Source organism: Arvicola amphibius, chromosome 14 (assembly GCF_903992535.2).
Source record: "Arvicola amphibius chromosome 14, mArvAmp1.2, whole genome shotgun sequence".
Lineage (NCBI taxonomy): Eukaryota > Metazoa > Chordata > Mammalia > Rodentia > Cricetidae > Arvicola > Arvicola amphibius.
This window is the reverse complement of record NC_052060.1, coordinates 17,073,623-17,093,088: the sequence shown is the minus strand read 5'-3', so window position 1 is coordinate 17,093,088 and position 19,466 is coordinate 17,073,623. Positions and strand designations below refer to the sequence as shown.

The 19,466-nt window shown below is 43.4% G+C and overlaps 1 protein-coding gene across 1 annotated transcript; it reads left to right on the top strand.

Annotated features, from left to right (window-relative positions):
• Positions 1–9,146: 9,146 nt before the first annotated feature.
• Positions 9,147–17,226, top strand: Ddx20 (DEAD-box helicase 20). Its single transcript, XM_038311325.2, has 11 exons — positions 9,147–9,471; positions 9,797–9,891; positions 11,540–11,708; positions 11,923–12,037; positions 12,151–12,293; positions 12,429–12,567; positions 12,671–12,729; positions 14,404–14,486; positions 14,806–14,911; positions 15,017–15,118; positions 15,755–17,226. Exons 1-11 carry the CDS (start codon positions 9,171–9,173, stop codon positions 16,918–16,920), a joined length of 2,478 nt encoding a protein of 825 aa, XP_038167253.1. The 5' UTR covers positions 9,147–9,170; the 3' UTR covers positions 16,921–17,226.
• The last annotated feature ends 2,240 nt before the right edge of the window (positions 17,227–19,466 follow it).

Here is a 19,466-nt window from a genome sequence, read left to right as displayed (position 1 = left end):
CTCTGGTTTCTCCTTCTGCGATAAGAGCAACAACTTCTATCCAGTCTCCAGAGTTTTCTAAGATTTCACTAACTCTGGGAAGATGCGGAAGCCTCTTAATTGCCTCATCTGTAATTCCCTCCCTCTTCTGTAGTAATAGACCTCCTTTGTAGCCTATAGTTTAAGTTAAATGGGCGTCGGTTGTTTAGAAGAATAAGTATACTTCCAATGGACGCAGCAAGATGGCTCAGTTAGTAAACGTGCTTGCTGCCAAGGTTGATGATCTGAATTCAATTTCCAGGACCCGCGTGATGAAGGGAAAGAACCGATTCATACAGATAGAGTTTCCAGATTTCCCTAAAGATAGGCAGGACTCTACGGGTTAAGTTCTAATTAGTGAAATGCCATGTAGGAATGTAGCCGCTTTTTGAGAACATTCTTTTTAAAAAGAGGGCTTCTGGGGCTGGAGAGATGGCTCAGCAGTTAAAAGCACTTGTTCTTGCAAAGGCCCTAGATTCGAGTCCCAGCACCTCCATGGTGGTCCACAACCACCGTCACTCCAATTCCAGGACTATGGACACACGAGGTACATCCACACACATGCAAACAGAAAATCATAATCATAAAACAAACAAATGTAAGGGGGCACCTGGCATGATGACCTCTACTCTACCTATTTCTATGTTGACACTTCCTTCATCCTAATGTCTGGAATGAAGACGAGATGGTTGGAGCTAGAGTAATCATTTGGTTGGCAGGATGGAAGCTCCGGAGCATGTGAACTTTGTGGTCTTAAGCTACTATGTCACTTTTACCCCAGACTTCTCCATTAGAGCAAAATGAACTTCCCAGGGAACTAAATTTCTAACTTGGGGTCTTTCAATCAGTCCTAATTTTGACCCCTAGGTCTTTCCTAATTCTTCACATCTGCGTTAGCTGCATATCCTTGACGTCCAGAGTACTCTGTGCTTTACACTGAAAGAGGCCACCTTTTTGTGCTTGAAGTCAGTGACTTCCATTGTTTTCTTCTATTTTTTTATTTATTTTACATGCCAACCACAGTTTCCCCTCCCTTCTCTCCTCCCATCCCCTGACCACCTCCCTCCTACCTCCCCCCTGCCCCTCCCCATTCACTTCACTTCTCTGTCTCCATTCGGAATGAGTAAGGCCTCCCATGGGAGTCAACAAAGCATGACTTATCAAGTTGAGGCAGGACCAAGCTCCTCCCCCTTGCATCAAGACTGGACAAGGCATCCCACCATCGGGAATAGGTTTCAAAGAGCCAGCTCATGTGCCAGGGAACAGGTCCTGGTCCCAGGGCTAGGGGCCCCACAGAAGACCAAGCTACACAATTGTCATACACATGCAGAGCGCCTATGCTGGTCCCATGTCTACTCCCTAGCGGTTGATCCAGAGTCTAAGAGCTCCTACAAGCTCAGGTCAGCTGTTTTTGTGGGTTTCTCTGTGATGATCTTGACTCCCCTTGGCCTTATAATCCCTCCTCCCTCTCTTCAACTGGACTCCTGGAGCTTGGCCCAGTGCTTGACTGTGGATCTCTGCATCTGCTTCCATCAGTTCTTAGATGAAGGCACCAGCAGCACAGACACTACACCGAGGGAAAGGACACAGTCCATAAGACAATACAGCAACCTACAACATGGGAAAAGTACTCACCAACCCCACATCTGACAAAGGACTGATCTCCAAACTATATAACGAACTCAAGAAACTAGACACCAAAATACCAAATAATCCCATTCAAAAATGGGCTACAGATTTCAACAAAGAATTCTCAACAGAAGAATCTCGAATGACTGAGATACACTTAAAGAATTGTTCAACATCCTTAGCTATCAGGGAAATGCAAATCAAAACAACTCTGAGATACCATCTTACACCTGTGAGAATGGCTAAGATCAAAAATGCTAATGACAGCCTATGTTGGAGAGGATGTGAAGTAAGAGGAAGACTCCTCCACTGCTGGTGGGAATGCAAACTTTTTTTTTCGAGACAGGGTTTCTCTGTAGCTTTGGAGCCTGTCCCGGAACTAGCTCTTTTAGACCAGGCTGGCCTTGAACTCACAAAGATCTGCCTGTCTCTGCCTCGCAAGTGCTGGAATTAAAGGCTTGGGAATGCAAACTTGTACAGCCACTTTGGAAAGCAGTATGGCAGTTTTCTCAGAAAACCGGGAGTCAATCCACCTCAAGACCCAGAGATACTACTTTTGGGCATCAAATGATGTTAAATCATACCACAAGAACACTCGATCAGCTATGTTCATAGAAGCATTATTCATAATAGCCAGAACTTGGAAACAACCTAGATGCCCCTCAACTGAAGAATGGATAAAGAAAATGTGGTATATCTACACAATTGAGTTTTACTCAATTGGAGGGAAAAAGAGAATGGCATGAAATTTGCAGTCAAATAAATGGAACTAAAAAAAAACTATCCTGAGTGAGGCAATCAGACCCAGAAAGAGAAACACAGTGTGTACTCACTCCTAAGTGGATATTAGATGTAAAGCAAAAGATAACCAGACTATAGTTCACAGCTCCAGAGAAGCTAGGTAACAAGAAGGATCCTAAGAGCAATGCATGGGTCTCCCTGGGAAGAGAGAGATGAGATGTCATGGGTAACCTGAGGTTGGGGAGTAGAGGAAAGGGGATCAGGGATGAGAACATGAGGAATCAGGATGGTCAAGTTGGGGTGGAACAAAGGCCAGAATAATAAAAGAGATATCTTGATCCAGGGGGCCATTATGGGGTTAGGGAGAAACCTGGTGCCAGGAAGACACCCAGGAACCCATAAGGATGACCCCAGCTAAGACTTCTACCAATAATGGAGAGGTACCTGACCTGACTTTCCCCTGTAATCAGATTGGTGACTACCCTCATTGTTTTGTACTATTTTTACATCTTCAACATTTGAGTACTTTGAAGGGGTGTTCAGAACGTTTATATGGATGAATGAAGAAATATGGGTGGATTAATCCAAATACGCTGCTGTTGGCTTGAGGGTCAAATGAGGAAAAAGGGATTGCAATACTTGTTTGCTTTTCTGCTTGTTACCTTCCCCCAGTGGTCCTCAAATGCAGGGGAAGCCTCCAGACACAAGCCTTTTTTTTTTTTTTTTTGTATCCAATGAGTGAGATTCTTTTAGCCTCTTCCTGGGCTCAGAAGTAATCCCTGTGAACCTCCACCCATCTGAGCCTAACTCCTTTCTTCAGTTCTCTCTCTGGGTTCCTGCAAAGTCTTTACGGGCATGGCATGAACAAAGTACCAGAGACTTTGCAGGTCATGAGAAATTAAGGATTTTGGTTTGACTTGGAGGAGGTGGCTTCACCTAGAAGGCTGGATCCTTAGCATGACCTTGCCAGAGGCCAGGAGGCTGACACAGTCCATCCAATAGCCCTCACATCGCCTCTGCTTATCAAATGATTGCTTGCCTTCATCCTCGGTCTTACAGCGCCCAGCCCCAGCCCGTGTTTAAGGCACAACGATTGCTGCAAGGTCAACCCCTGAGGGAAAATATTTTGTGGTTTTTAGCTATAAGTAACATAATTTGATACCAACAGCAGAACTACACAATATTTGTATCTACAAAACATCATACACAACAAATGTCTTAACAGAATACCTACAAACTGTAAAATGTTACTTTCTTTAGGAAAAGTGGTCTCTTGGGGGGGAGGGGGAGAATGAGCTTTTTTGACAGGGATGGGCATGAGTTTACAGAACCACTGCTGTGGGTACAAGGCCCAGCAGAGAAATTTCAACAGGAAAGTGCCAGCCGTTCATTATTTCCTAGGTCCACCAAACCTGGCGCTGGGATAGATAGCCTAAAGCGACAAACTCCCTTGAGATGCTGATAGTTTATTTACAGGGAGACCCAGAAATGTAAACAAATGGAGAAGCTAGGGGAGGGCCTGGGACTGCTCCCAGTGGGAAGTCTTGGGTGCAGGTTAAAGGGCACCAAAAGGAGCAGAATATGAAACTGGACCCAAACAACCTTAAAAATTTTTGCAAAAGTCACCTTTTGGTCTCCCTGTGGACTTCCACTCCTTGCATGGAGCACACTGTGTGGATTTTCACACTGAGCACTCTGGTCACAAATCTATTATAGTCCTAATAACCCTTAGGCCTGCTTGGAGAAGAGCCTGTCCTCTTCCCTCCCTCCCTCATGACAGACCACCATGACTACTTGAGGGCTGGGCACGTTTTACTTGGCTGCTGAGGACTTCTCTCAGCACATGGTTGTCTATGAGCCATCACTGGGCACAGGCTTATGAAGTCCATTCCTTCTACTGGAAGCCATCCTTGGCCCAGACTCTGTTCTGTTCTGCCCGGTCACTTCCTTTCTGTAGCTGAGGAGGTAATTTCAGGGCTCCTGTAAATCTTAGGAAGAGCCTTCAGGAAAGAGGCTTCCGGATATCGTCCTTATGCCTGGACCTGAGACCAGAGCTATGTGGACTTGGAATGATGTCATCTCAGTTTTCTACCTCCCTTTTTACAAAATAGTTTTAACTAAAATAGAATTATGTCACTTCCCTCTTCCCTTTTTATCCTCTAGCCCCTCCCAAGTCCCTTCCCTCAAGCTCCTTCCACACCTCCCACTCTTAAATTGATAGCCTCTTTATTATTGTTAGACACTCGCACATGTGTATGTATGTATATATATATGTATATATATGCATATACATGCACAAATATATTAAATACAAGTTGCTGGGTCTGTTTTTATTGTTTGTGGGTATATGGCTTCAGGGCTGACCACTTTGTGTTGGATACCCAGTAAAGGGCTCATCCCTGGAAGAGGTTAATTCTCCCTCTCTCAGAAGTTCTTTTTCTAGGGATGAGACCCATGAGATATCCCCAGTTCTGTGTTAGGATGTCTGTTGTTACTGGCGTTGTCTGGTCTTGTTTATGCAGCCATTTCTAGGAGAGACAGTTTCACAGCAGACTTCCTGACGTGCTGGTTCTTACGATCTTTTTGTTTCCTCTTCCGTGATGTTCCCTGAGCCGTAGATACAGGAGCTGTGCTGTACGGGTTTCCACTGGGGCTGGGCGAATCCACTGATCTCTACATTGTGTCCAGCTGTGTTTTCCACCGTGGGCTCCATTTGCTGCAAAGAGAAGCTTCCTTTTCCTCTTTTTTTTTTTCTTTTGAGACAGGGTTTCTCTGTGTAGCTCTGACCATCCTGGAATTCCCTCTCTAGACCAGTGCCTCGAACTTAGAGATCCACCTACCTCTGCCTTCCGAGTGTGGGGATTAAAGGCCACTATCTGTCTGGCTAAGAGAAACTTCTTTAATGAGGGGTGGTAGCTATCCTTACCTGCAAGTTTAAGAATACGATTTAAAATGTAATTGAGAGTTAGGCTGGTCTAACACAGTGGTAGCAGCAGATTCTTGCCTATGATTCATGACCTCATTAGTTCTAGGAAGCTGGGCTAGGTTTCTAACACGCGGTGTGATTTTGCTGCTGTTGAGTGCTGTTAGCTACCACCAATGTGAGAGCCACTCCTGTGCCTTTATGGATATTTTGCTATACTGTTGTGCTTCCTAGGCATTGCAGCTGGTTATGTGTCTTGCCTTCTTTGACTGTGAAATGGAGAAGGCAGTACTCTTCTGCTTGCTTTGCTCCTGTTCATCTAGAAAGCATCCAAGAACTTCGAGGCCCACGTTTATAGATCCTGTTTCCCTGTTTTATTTCTGGAATTGCAATCTTGAAGCACAGGGCACAGATAGAATACCTGAAGACAAAATCAGTGATCCTTTTAAAGACATTATCAGTGATCCTTTCCAGACATGTATTTACTCTATAGCCCAGGCTGGTACTCACTATGTACCCTAGGTTGGCCTTAAACTTGTACTGATCCCCCAGTCTCAGCTTCTTAAGCACTGGACTAGACCGAACAAACTGCCTTGTCCAGCTGCATCAACTGATTCAATGCCAATTCAAGCTGTTCAGTTAACCTCCTTTTTATTGTTTTTAAAAACTACATTCAAAATGTCTTCTGAAAATGCCTAACAAATATCAAAATAGACAAAGTGAGTACTTGAATTCTCTCCTCCCATTTCATAAGTGCAAATGCCTTTATTAATATAGTATGAATTCTTTTGGCTATTTTCATTATACATTTAAAAATCAGAATACTGGATATTCTGTAATGGTAGAATAAAAAGTTGAGTATGTATGTATATGGTGTGGGTATGTGCATATGACAGCATGCATGTGTATGGTGTGGGTGTGTGCACATGACAGCATGCATGTGGAGGTCATAGAGAACTTGCAGGAGTCAGTTCTCTCCCTCCACAATGTGGGTCCCTGGCTGTAACTCAAGTAGTCAGGCTTGGAAGCAAGCACCTTTACCTGAGGAGCCATCTTCCATAGTGGTAGAAACCTTTTAAAAGTTATGATTTTAAAACCTTGTGGTCAGTACACTTACCAAGTTTAGTATCTTGGTGCTTTTTTGGTGTACAGTTCAAGTGTTAAGTGGAGTTACGTTGATGTGAAACAGGGTCTCTCATACTTGTTTGTCCCCCAAATCCCAAACTCTACATCCACTAAATAACAGCTCTCTTTCTCATCTCCCTACTCTGGCTAACAACCATTCTATTTTCTACATCTGTGAGTCTGATTCACTCTGCGGGCTCACACAAATGGAAGAATACGGTAGTTGTCCTTCTCTGACTGACTTCTTCACTTGGCATAAGGTCCTTAAGGTTCTTCCATTTTGTAGTGTTTGTCAGAATTGTCTTCCTTTATAATAAGGCTGCTTACTATCCCACTGAAAACCCCACATTTTCTTTATCTTTCCACCACTTTAGAAAAGCTTTGGTTTCTCATGATGGTATTATCGGAGTCCGGTGCTAGCCCAGACCATAAATTATTTCTCTACCAGACCCCAACATAAACTATCTCTCTCTGAACTGGCGTGGAGGAGACAGGAATAAAGACACAACTCACATGGTTTCATCGGGAGGGGGAGTCTGAGAGATCCCTCATGATATCCTGAAGAATTCCTCTCGCTTATTCTCCAAACTGTCTTTTCACCAAAACTTAACTTAGGGGAAATACATTAGCATTCTGTCTCCTAGGTAACCAGGTGAATGGCTTTTCATCAGGTCCACAACTACCTGTTTGCTCTGGACGCTAGCTATCACGTAGGCTTGAATTAACATCTCTATCAGGCATCCTCCAAATTACAAAGAAAGAGGCAAAGCCACATCCTGACCTTTTGTTAGATAGTGACAGCCTGTCTGGCAGGGTACGTGACTGCTCTGGATACTCACCATGGCCAGAGAACTTGGATGTCACATCATGTAGAAATATGGGCCTACATGCTATGAACACGAACGGGCAAACATCTCGAAAAAGGAGAAAGAGGGTGAGAGCAAATCAAAAAAGAATCCTCCTAAGGAGGCAGAGGCTGGCGGATCTCTGTAAGTTCGAGGCCAGCCTGGTCTATAAGAACTAGTTCCAGAATAGGCTCCAAAGCTACAGAGAAACCCTGTCTCGAAAAACCAAATAATAAAAAAAGGAATTCTCAGATATGTAATTTGTGGATTAATGGATGAAAGATGTGGGCAACTAAGAGGAAGCCTGCACTCTTTAGAGCCATATTGGTTCCTTATTAGCTGTGATCCTTAGTCCCTTATTAGTTCCTCTTTTTTTTTTTTTTTGGAGCCTGGCCTGGAACTAGTTCTTATAGACCAGGCTGGCCTCGAACTCGCAGAGATCTGCCTGCCTCTGCCTCCCGAGTGCTGGGATTAAAGGCGTGCGCTGCCACTGCCTGGTTTATTAGTTCTTTCATATGGATAGTAGGTCCTTGCTTTGTGTTTTGTAAATTAGTAAGCAGACAGTGTCCATCATCCAAATCTCTTCTAGTGCAATTTCCTTGCCAAAGATATTTCTACACAATTGGGATGTGGGGACATCAGTGCATGCATGGGAAACAAGGCCAGAATTAATTTAAGGACAAATGAGGTTTGTGATAAGTCTTGTCAACTTGAGATTTAGAATCGGCTAGGAGACAAACTCCGCGCTGGTCTGTGTGAGCATTTCGAGAGAGGAAGACAATATTGTTTAATGTGTCAGATTTTTTTTTTCTACCAGCCCAAAAGAGAACAAGTCAGAATAGGTTCGTTCCTGTCTTCAGGGTAAGTGAGGGAGACAATAAACATTTCGGGTAGTTGTATCATAAAGGGTGACCATGTGTGGTGTGGCACACACCTGTCATAGCTCAGTATTCGGGAAGCTGAGGCAGGAGGATTGTGAGGCTAGCCTGAGCTGCATAGGAAGACTTTATCTTAAAAGCAAAAGAAAACAACAGGAACAACAACAACAACAACAACAAAAAACCCTAACCAACTAAGCTACTCAAACCAAAAGTCAAACGACGGGGGTAGTGATAAGAATAATGGGAAAGGCCAGAGGTAGACAGGATGGTGGTGACTCACGATTTCAAGAAAGACCTCTTAAATAGGTGTCACGTGGGCGGGTCTAGAGGAAGGGGAAGTGGTGTGCTAGTTGCCCACCCGAGATCAGCAAGGGCACACAAAGGATGCGTTGAGCCCGAAACGTTTGTTAGCCTAGACTTTCGAGAGAGTGCTCAAGCAGAGCCTGGGAACTGGCCGTCCAGTTAGGCTCCCGTCCCGCGCCCGCACTGTGCTGAGGGGGCTGGGGCACCGAGGCGACAGGGCTGCCTAGCGAGGTAAACTTGTCTGGCTGTGTTCGGGGGCGCTGTCTGGGAGCACTGAGGGACAAAGCGAAAGGGTGCGAGAGCGAAGACTTCACCGTGGCCACGGGCGAGCGAGACCCGAGCGGCTGACCTCAGCCGCCGCCGAGACCGGCGCACGGGCTGCGTCACAAAGCGCGCCGTGGGCGCCTGATTCCGCGGGAGGCGGGCGGTGCCCACCGCGGGCACGCGACGCCCTCTGCAGGCCGCAGGCGGCAACACGGGTAGCCTCATCTTCCTCCGCTCTTCCCGCCTCTTCCCCCGGCTACATTTTCCCCTCCCCACCCCACCCCAGAGCGTCAGCCTCCGACTTCCGTTCGTCCCCTCCACTTCCAGGCCAGGTGTGTCTGTGTCTTCTCCAGGATACTGACAATAAAGTTTTTCCTCTTCTCGCTTCCCAGGAGCCCCGCCTCAACTCTAACTATCGCGAGATCTGGAGGCGCGGCTGCCATGGCGGCGGCATTTGAAGCCCCGGCGGCCCTGGCAACCGCGGAGTCAGCTATGGCGGCGGAGCGTGTGGCCGCGCCGATCCCGGCTCCGGAGCCAACCCCCGGCTCCCCGTGGAGCCTGCGGACCGCTCACGACATCGGCGGGCCGCGGACGCGTACAGGGGACGTGGTGCTGGCGGAGCCCGCGGATTTCGAGTCGCTGCTGCTGTCGCGGCCGGTGCTGGAGGGGCTGCGGGCGGCCGGCTTCGAGAGGCCGTCTCCCGTGCAGCTCAAGGCTATCCCGCTGGGACGCTGCGGGCTCGGTGAGGACTGGGGTCAGCCGGGGGAGCTCCGGAGCGGCGCCGTGGTGGGGTTCGGCGAGGCTCCGGGCGCGCGGTGGAGTTTGAAGATGGTTAAGACTTCATAGCATCGACTCCACGTTGGAGATTCGGGGACCAAGGGGCTGGAGAAATGGCTCCGTGGTTGAGTCAGGGATCAAGCACGCCACGTGCGCGTTTGAGAGTCAACTAAAAATACTGGTGACAACTAGGTGGTCTTAGGAGAGAGCCTGGTCATTCTCTGATCTCATATTAATGTCTAGTTTTTCAGTGAATCTAGCTAATGGTAAGTATTTTGTTTCTTCCTCAGATTTAATTGTTCAAGCCAAGTCTGGCACTGGGAAAACTTGTGTATTCTCTACCATTGCTCTGGACTCTCTTATTCTTGAAAACTATAGTACTCAGGTGAGTTTAACGCAGAGGATCCAGAGGGGGGTGTGTAGGCACGTGGACTCTAGCTAGACTTATGAAAAACTACTGACTCCACACAGATGGTGAGTTTGATGAATGAAGCCAAACCATTTGAAAATTACAGAAGTAAACTAGATGGTAAGATCGTTGAGTTGTGGCCAAGAATATCATTATTAGTTTTTTTAAACTTGGAATTTTCTATAATAACATCTTGAACGTTTGTCAACTAAAATCATTATGCAATTAAAACCTTTTACTTGATAAACTGGGGTTAGACCTAGAAGGGAAAAGTTTTGGTTTATATAATATGTTATGGCAAATTTTGTGTGGTTGTGCTTTTTTTTTTTTTTTTTTGACAGGGTTTCTCTTTATATAGCCTTGGCTGACCTGGAACCTGCTCTGTAGACAGGTTGGCCTCGAACTCACAGAGATTCGCCTGTCTCTGTCTCCCAGTTCCTAGGATTAAAGGTGTGTGCCATCACCGCCAGGCTTCAGGTGGTTCTTTTTTCTTTCTTTTCTAAAAAAAGTTATGATTGCTCTGCCTGCAAGTATACCTGCATGCCAGAGGAGGGCATCAGATCCCATTATAGATAATGGTGAGCCACCATGTGGTTGCCTCCAGGACACACCCCTACCCCTGCCCAGTGGTTCTTAAAGTCTTTTGTATGCATTGTATTGATCTCCCAATTTTCCAGTTTTAGGTTGTTTTGGATTGGTTTTAAGATTGTCCTATGGTCAGCTAGGTGGTGGTGACGCACACCTTTAATCCCAGCACTCCGGAGACAGAGGCAGGCGGATCTCTGTGAGTTTGCTGCTCTTCCAAAGGTCCAGAGTTCAATTCCCAGCAACCACATAGTGGCTCACAACCATTTGTAATGAGATCTGGTACCCTCTTCTGGCCTGCAGGCATACATGCAGACAGAATACTGAGAATATTGTATACATAATAAATTTTTTTTTAAAAAGTGGCTGCCATGAAGATGAATCTTTAAAAGTGTTGTTTTTTAAACCTAGAATCCTTGTATTCGTCATCTAGGAACCTCTTTGAGTGCTGTAGTTCTGCATCCACCAAATTCTAGGAGATATGAACATACTTCTTAAGGGCAGTGGCTAGTCTATTTGTAAATTAGGGTGTGTTTGAGAGTTTTGACTTTAGATACTTGGCAGCAGACCAAATTCTAAACCTAGGTAATTTTTTGGGGGGGGGCGTTATTTGAGACAAGGTTTCTCTGTAGCTTTGGCGCCTGACCTAGAATTAGCTCTTGTAGACCAGGCTGGCCTTGGACTCACAGAGATCTGCCTACCTCTGCCTCCCGAGTGCTGGGATTAAAGGCGTGCTCCACCACCGCCCAGCACTATTTGAATTTTTTTTAAAAGAATACTTTTTATTACTTGTTATTACATATATATGTTTCTTGTTTATATGAAGAGTGCCAGGAGAGCAATTCTTTCACAACTTGTATGTTTTCTCCCATACAGTAGGTTCTTAATAATTAACTGAATAATAAATGGATTGCTGTTTTTGTTGTTTTTTTGGTCTTGAAGCTCCTCTTTTAAAATGAAAAGTAGCACAGCATGCAATGAATGTATCATTCATGTGTTCCTCTGGCTTGTTAAAGTAATATTTTACTATTTGTTTTAGATTTTGATACTGGCTCCTACAAGAGAAATTGCTGTTCAGATACATTCTGTTATCACAGCCATTGGAATAAAAATGGAAGGGTTAGAATGTCACGTCTTTATTGGAGGGACTCCGTTATCGCAAGACAAAACCAGACTTAAAAAGTGTCATATTGCTGTTGGCTCTCCTGGTAAGTTGTTGATATCTGTCGATAGCTGAAGTTCTTGAGGAGTGGAGCATTGACTGTGACCGTAGTTAAACGGGAGTCTTTGATGGGAATACTTTCACACTGAGAAAATTCTTCAGTGGAACCTGTGGATAAATACAGTAAAGCTTCTTGAGGTTTGAATTCTTGATTTGCTGTGTCATGAGTATTTCAGGTGTTGTTGTTTTCCTGGCTATAGGAAGAATTAAGCAGCTCATAGAACTTGACTACCTGAGTCCGGGCAGTGTCCGTCTCTTTATTCTTGATGAAGCAGATAAGCTTTTAGAAGAAGGCAGTTTCCAGGAGCAAATAAAGTAAGAACTAACTTGATTATAAAAATTTTGTGTCTAAATGTGTCTTTAACTTTTCCAGGTAGTGTTTGCTGTCTGCATAGTTTTCATTGTATATGTTTTCTTGTATTTTACAGTTGGATTTACTCTTCTTTACCTGCTAGTAAACAGATGTTGGCAGTATCTGCTACTTATCCTGAATTTTTGGCTAATGCTTTGACAAGGTATATGAGAGATCCCACATTTGTAAGGTTGAATCCCAGTGATCCAAGCCTCATAGGTATGTATAGGTTTCACAGTTAATCTGTGATATTGTGGGGCTTCCCTTGTCTGATTGACTGTGACTGCGTCATAGTTGCCATTGGAAATCACCAGATGTGCTTGTTTTAACTGGGGACTTTTGACTTCTTTGTAGGTTTGAAGCAGTACTACCACGTGGTCAATTCTTACCCTTTGGCTCATAAGATTTTTGAAGAAAAGAGTCAGCATTTACAGGAACTTTTTAGTAGAATCCCATTTAATCAAGCCTTGGTGTTTTCTAATTTGCACAGCAGGTAATAACTTAATCCAGGGAATTTAAAAAAACAAAAACAAAGAATAGGCATGAGGCAATAGTTGAAAGTTGTAAATCTTTTTCTTTCTTTTTTTGTTTTGTAGAGCTCAACATTTGGCTGATATCCTTTCTTCTAAAGGTTTTCCTACTGAATGCATTTCAGGCAAGTTCAGCTCTTTGTCTTTGTTTAATGTATTGCCTTGAAGCTTTCCACATCAAGGGAGAAAAAGATCACTTCTTGAATTGTTTCATGAGTGCGAGACTGCACTCATAATAAAGGAAATTTGGGCTTATTCTTCATTGGAATTTGATATCAGTCTCCTGGAACTTTTTAAATTAAATTAAATTTTTTTAAAGGAATAACTTGGTCTGTAGTAACAATTTAGAAAATCGGTGATCAGAGATACTTAAATTCTCTCAAATACTTTAATTAAAATCTCTAAGTTATATTCATAAAGAACTTAATTGTATAAAGCAAAATTTATCTTCATGTCTTAAGACATATTTTGTTTCTTCATATAATCCAGTATATATAATCTAATCCAATCCATATAATCCATTATTAAAATGCTAAAATTTAAGCAGGGTATGATTTTGCATGTACTCTAGAGTCTGGAGCAGAAAGGTCATAGACCTGAGGCCATATTTGACTATGTTAACCTTAAGACCAGGGTGGGTGGCATAGCAAGACCCTGCCATAGAAAAGCATGGTAAGACTAGCTGAGTTATCTTCTCTGCTCCCCTACCTTGGCCTTTCTTATGCTAGGTAAATACTCTTCTTTGGAGCTACACCTCCAGCTGTTGAATTGACTTTAATGGGCGATGGAAAGCAGAAGTGACTCACTTCATCCACAGAGTTAATTGCTGGATTAGTAGGAAAGACTTAAAAGAAATTTTTGATTTTTATTTTCAGTTTTGTATGTAGTGTAATTCTTGTTAGCTGGAACATACTCAGTATGAGGTACTAGGGAAATTCATTTCTTAATAGGCTGATAGTTGAACCCTGGGTCACATTCAAAACCAGATTTGTGGGCTGTAGAAAGAACTCAGTGTTAAAAGCACTTCCTGTGCAATCATGTGCACAGGAGTTTGGACTCCAGCACCCACATATCAAACCAGGTGGGTGTTTTTGCTCCTAAGTATCTGATGCCCTCTCCTGGACTCTGAATGTATAGGCACATGCAACTGTCTACAGTCAGACACATAGACACAGGCATACAAAGACTCTTTAAAACAAGATTTTTTTAAAGATTTATTTATTCATTATGTATACAGTGTTCTGTCTGCATGTGGGCCTGCAGGTCAGAAGAGGGCTCTAGATCTTACTACACCATTGAGCCATCATATGGTTGCTGGGAATTGAACTCAGGACCTCTGGAAGAGCAGGCAGTGCTGTTAAGCGCTGAGCCCTCTCTCCAGCCCCCTTAAAACAAGATTTGTAAACAGTTGGTAAGAACTTTTTTCCTAAGAACTATTTGTTAGACTTAGTAATATCACCATTTAAAATTGATTCTTGAATTTCAAATTGATTGCCTAAACCATATTTTGAAAATACTGACTTTAGATTTTAGCACTCACATTTGTAAACAGGATACAATTAACTTGGTTATTTCTTTTAAAACATTACGACTGAGAGTTATGATCCTTGCTTATTGTGGATTTGATACATGTGTCTTAGCTTAAGTTTTTGTTGTTTTTGAAATGGGATCTCATGGAGTCTAGGCTGGCCTTGAACTCTGGCTTTTTTGCCCCAACCTCTGAGTACTAGGATGACAGATGGCAGCTGTGTAAACCTGACATGCTCAGGTGTTAAGACTTTTTTTTTGGGTCTTTCTAGGTAACATGAACCAGAATCAGCGCCTCGATGCTATGGCTAAACTGAAGCAGTTTCATTGCAGAGTCCTCATTTCTACAGATTTGGTAAGGCCCCTGCTAGGTTTGGCTGACTGTTCATCATGGAGTGTGGTGTTATTAGATTGCTGTCCTAGTTCATACATCTAGCAGGTGCCACAGATATAAATTATCTTTCCAGTTCTGGGGAAAGTACTTTCTTAAAAATAACTTTAATGTTTGATTTACAATTATTTTTGAAATGGTTTAGGCCTACTTAGTCATTAGAAATAGATTTTTTTTCCTCTCAGTGCTAAATATTTGCCTGTTTTAAATCTGACTTTTGGTTATACCAGAAGAGCATACACTGGTAGCCATGCTATAATTAATACAAACAATTGTCTTCAAGACTTCCCGTGGGATTGATGCTGAGAAGGTGAATCTGGTAGTAAATTTGGATGTGCCGTTAGACTGGGAGACATACATGCATCGGATTGGCAGAGCTGGCCGCTTTGGTAAGGAAAAAGGAAGTTTAGTGCTTTCACAAGAAGTCTGATATGAAAGGTACTTGGACTGTTGCTTCTGTGGAAATGAGTTTCTATGTTACTCCATACTCTTAGGCACCTTGGGACTGACAGTGACCTACTGCTGTAGGGGGGAAGAAGAAAATATGATGATGAAAATTGCCCAGAAATGTAACATCAACCTTCTCCCTTTACCAGGTGTGTGCATTTCCTTTTGACATTCTTTTGTTTGTTTTTAATTAGTTAGTTAATTTATTTTGAGACAGAGTCTCTTTGTAGTTCTTTCTGTCCTGAAACTCACTATGTAGACCAGGTTGGACTGCTTGCCTCTGCCTCTGAAGTGCTGGGATTAAAGTTGTGTGCCTGGGGTTAAAATCGTGCACCACCATGCCTGGCTTCCTTGTGAATCAAAAGTTTTGACATTTTTACAGTTGTAGTGATGGTAGGCTTATAAAAATAATAGCACATAGTGCTAGTGTATCTACTGTATGCATGTTAATTCATTTAATTCTCAACACAGGCCTGTGAGTACATGCTGTTTTTAATTTGTTTCCTGTAGATTAGGACATGTAGGTTAAGTAAAAATGTTAATAGCTGAAAAGTAGAGAAGGTAAGTTAATAACTACTTGGGGCATGAGGGATATTCTACTGTATTAGACCCAAAGCTGTAGGCTTTGCACGTTTATTTTTGAGGCAGTGTTTCACTGTGTAGCCCTGTCTGGCCTGATATGTGATGTGTAGACCAGGCTGGCATCTAATTCACAGAGATCCATCTGCCTCTATCCTCAAGGGTGCTGGGCTGAGATTTTAATATGTATTCTTCCTTATATATAGACCCCGTTCCTCCTGGCCTGATGGAAGAATGCTTGGACTGTGATGTGGAGGTCACAGCTGCACTGTGTACACACAGCGTACCGAGTCTGCCTACCCAGACTCCCAAAAAGCAAGTTCAGAAACCAGAGAGAGCCTTCCAGACTCAAAGAATTCCTGGTAACCAAATGCCTTCCCCTAGAAATACTTCTGTATCTACAGTCCCAGCCAAATCAAAGCACAGTAGTAAACAAAAACCTCCTGTGAAAATCCCCTCAGAGTGTGGAATCATAGAAAAGGCTGCTCCACCAGAAGAGTTGGGCTGTAACACACAACCGGAAGAGCAAGGGAAGAGTTCTGATCAGACCGCTGCTGAGGACTTCTCCAGTAGCAGCCAGCAGCAGGCCAAAGAAGCCTCATCTGGGCCCCTCCCCAAAATCCCTTGTCTCTCTTCCTTCAAAGTTCATCAGCCATGTACTTTGACTTTTGCAGAACTGGTAGAGGATTATGAACACTACATTAAAGAGGGGTTAGAGAAGCCTGTGGAAATTATCCGGCACTACACGGGGCCTGGGGCTCAGACTGTGAATCCTCACAATGGTTTTGTGCGAAATCGCATCTCTGAAGATAGAGCACAGATACTGGCGAGTAGTAGCCAGTCTGGGGACTCAGAGAGTGAGAGCGATTCTTGCAGCTCGAGGACTTCTTCCCAGAGCAAGGGCACTAAGTCATATTTGGAAGGCTCTTCTGACACTCAGATGAAAGACTCTGAATGTACACCTGTGGGTGGACCTCTCCCTTTGGAACAGGCTGTGAATGGAAATGATACCCCAAGTCAAGTGGAGTGCCAGGAGTCTCCTGAAACCCCAATGAAGGCAAGGCATAAAGAAGGAGCTAGCCAGAGATCTAAGCAGAGTCGGAGAAATCCACCACGGCGCTCCTCTTACCGAGCCCAGACAGAACCCCAGGAGGAGGCTTGGTATGACTGTCAGAGGGAAACAGATGCGAGTTTCTCTGATACCTACCAGGATTATGAGGAGTACTGGAGAGCATATTACAGGGCGTGGCAAGAATATTATGCTGTTGCTTCCCACTCGTACTATTGGAATGCTCAGAGACATCCCAGTTGGATGGCTGCCTACCAGATGAATACAATGTATCTACAAGAAATGATGCGCAGTAACCAGTGATGACCATAGACTGTTATCAGTAATTGGATGTGCATTCTTCACCTGGAGTAAGTGGGGGATGGTGGCATTTTGGAGGAACTTGAGAGGACTTTGAGGCTTTCTACTGGGACACAGCTATTTTTCAGATTATTTTGACTTGGTCCAGTAATATTCTTTTTTTCCAATTTCATCAGATTTGCAAGAGAATTTTTAGAACTTGGATCCTAAGACCCCCAAGGTGCCACTTCATGTAGGCTGTTCCCAAAAGAAACCTTTTAAAAGGTGACATGTATGGCGCTCCTTAAATAAAAATAGTTAAAATTTGAATATAATGTTTTTCTGTGGAGTTCCTTACAAAAGGATTGCACTCCATTTCTCTTACTGTATTCTCATGGGAATTTGATCATGGTAGATCTCTGAGGTTTAGGCAGGAAGGAATCTTTCAGTGCCCTCTGCTTCCAGTGGTGGTTTCCGCTGGCTGTGGAAACAGATTTAGGTCAGTGTTCTGGATGCTTTCTGTTCATCCTGAAGAAGCTGTGAAGGCTGCCCACAGACATCTCAGTGTGCTAAGTAGGGCAGTGTCGTCTGTGGCTACTTTCTGCTCACGGGGCAGCTTATCCTCATTGCTTCTTGGGTTCTAAATGAATCTCTTAGAAGCCATGAGTAGGTTGACCCAAGAAAATTTCTCAATCCGTAAATAGGATTGTGAACAAAATTTCAAAGGACTCGTAGGTCCTCTTAAGTGCATTTACGCAACCCAGGTTGAGACTTGATGTGAGTTGCATAGGTGGGACCTACGAGTTCTGCGGGTAGGCTAATGAATGGAAAGGCCTAGCTTTTAGTGCTCAGTGTGTGATAGAAGACAGTCCATTCTGTTCTGAGTCTTTCCATAGTATGTTCTGTTCTTAATCTGCGCCAAAGAATTTTTTTCCTTGAATGCTAGGATCTAAGAGGAGCTGTCATTTTTCCGAGCTCTCTAAGTTATGACTTAGGAAAGTTATAGCACTTAGAGGCTAAGCATTCTTTTTATCACTAAACTTGGTCTGGGATCTTGCTGTGAGCTGGATTTTAGGTGAGAGAATCCCTTATGTATTGAGAAATTACTCACTTTAAAATAGCAAAGTTCTTCTCTGTGTACATACTTAGCAGTATAGACCCTTTATTCTAGTGTTGTCAGCAAACACACACAGCCATTGTCATTTCATGTGGAACTTCCCTAGGATTTAGTCTTAAAGCGTTCAGCTTGGATTTCTGTGATTTGGCATGGTCAGTCGTATACAGAAAAATCAATACCTGTATTGTGAAGTTAGATGAAATAATTTAGCAAACCTAGTTTAGCTTCAATATATTACTAAGTTGTAGAGATTTTAATTACACACTTAAATAAGATCCTGTCAGTACTATGTAATTGAACTCACCTCTTTCTACCCTCCCCACCACAACAGAGCCAACTTCATTGTTTGTCATTGCAAGGGGATTAATTAGAATACTGCTGCATCTTAATTAGGGATGAGGCTACCCATTAGTCTTGAAATTAATTGTATTCTCTCCAGGTTTGTTTTGTGTTTGCCTTTTTTTTTTTTTTTTTTTTTTTTTTTTTATACAGAATTCCTTTTGGTTAGTCAAGAATAATGTGAATTCTTAAGTTATCCAGAGAAGCAGGTTTCCATAAGATCTCTGTAAATGTTTAACACTTAATGCCCGATTCAAGCTTCACAGGGCTGGAGAGAGAGCTGGTAAGTACATTTGCCACTTGCCACCAAGCTTGATGACCTGGTTTGATCTCCATGAAGGAGTTGTCCACTGACTGCCAGGAGTACACTCTGGACCCCACACACTAAGGAAATGGAAAACAAAACACTCCCAAATCCAATAGCAAGTACATGAATTAAAATTTGAGAAACTTGGGGCACTCTGAAAGCGAACATATGCATCTTCATGAAGGCGCTGAAGGCCTTCGTTTCCTTGGGCTGGAACGGGGAAGTTGGAGCTGTTTGCATTCTAGGTAGTGGTGGTGCAGAGGCGAAAGTGGAAGGACATCTGCGCCCCCTCCCCCCCCCCCGTGCGTGGCTTGCTGTGCGGGTGTGCCCGTGAAGGGAATGCAGGAAGGGGCATCCAGCCTAGGCATGTGTCCATGTAACCTGTTCAGAACCGTGCACGGGTTTACTGTAACGTCAGCTGGGAACTTGTATCATAAAAGAAAACTTGTCCTGGTTAAGACATTCTATCTACTTTTATACTTCATACCAGTCACCTCTCAGAATCCAGCTTTCTCAATAAAATGAGACATTAGATTTTTAGGGTTCCTTATAAGATTGAGTTTTTATATGACTCATGAGAAAGTATTTTATGAGAACAGTAATTCAAATCTATAAGTCTATAATCTTAAGTAATTCTTTAATTTTCAAAATCTTCAGGCCATTCATTACTTTAACCTCAGGTTCAGCATGAATTAGACATTTATTATTACATACGAGACCTTATGGAAACCTCTCTTCTTTGGAGAGTTTGTATTTTTTTCTTCTACTTATGTGTATTTGTGTGTGAGAGAGCCCATCAAAGCTAGA

Bases quoted from the DNA above. Each gene is read 5' to 3' on its own strand.
- Ddx20 (XM_038311325.2), top strand. From the start codon at position 9,171: ATGGCGGCGGCATTTGAAGCCCCGGCGGCCCTGGCAACCGCGGAGTCA. The intron at 11,709-11,922 runs GTAAGTTGTTGA...TCCTGGCTATAG, and splicing joins TATTGCTGTTGGCTCTCCTG to GAAGAATTAAGCAGCTCATA. The intron at 12,294-12,428 runs GTATGTATAGGT...ACTTCTTTGTAG, and splicing joins CAGTGATCCAAGCCTCATAG to GTTTGAAGCAGTACTACCAC.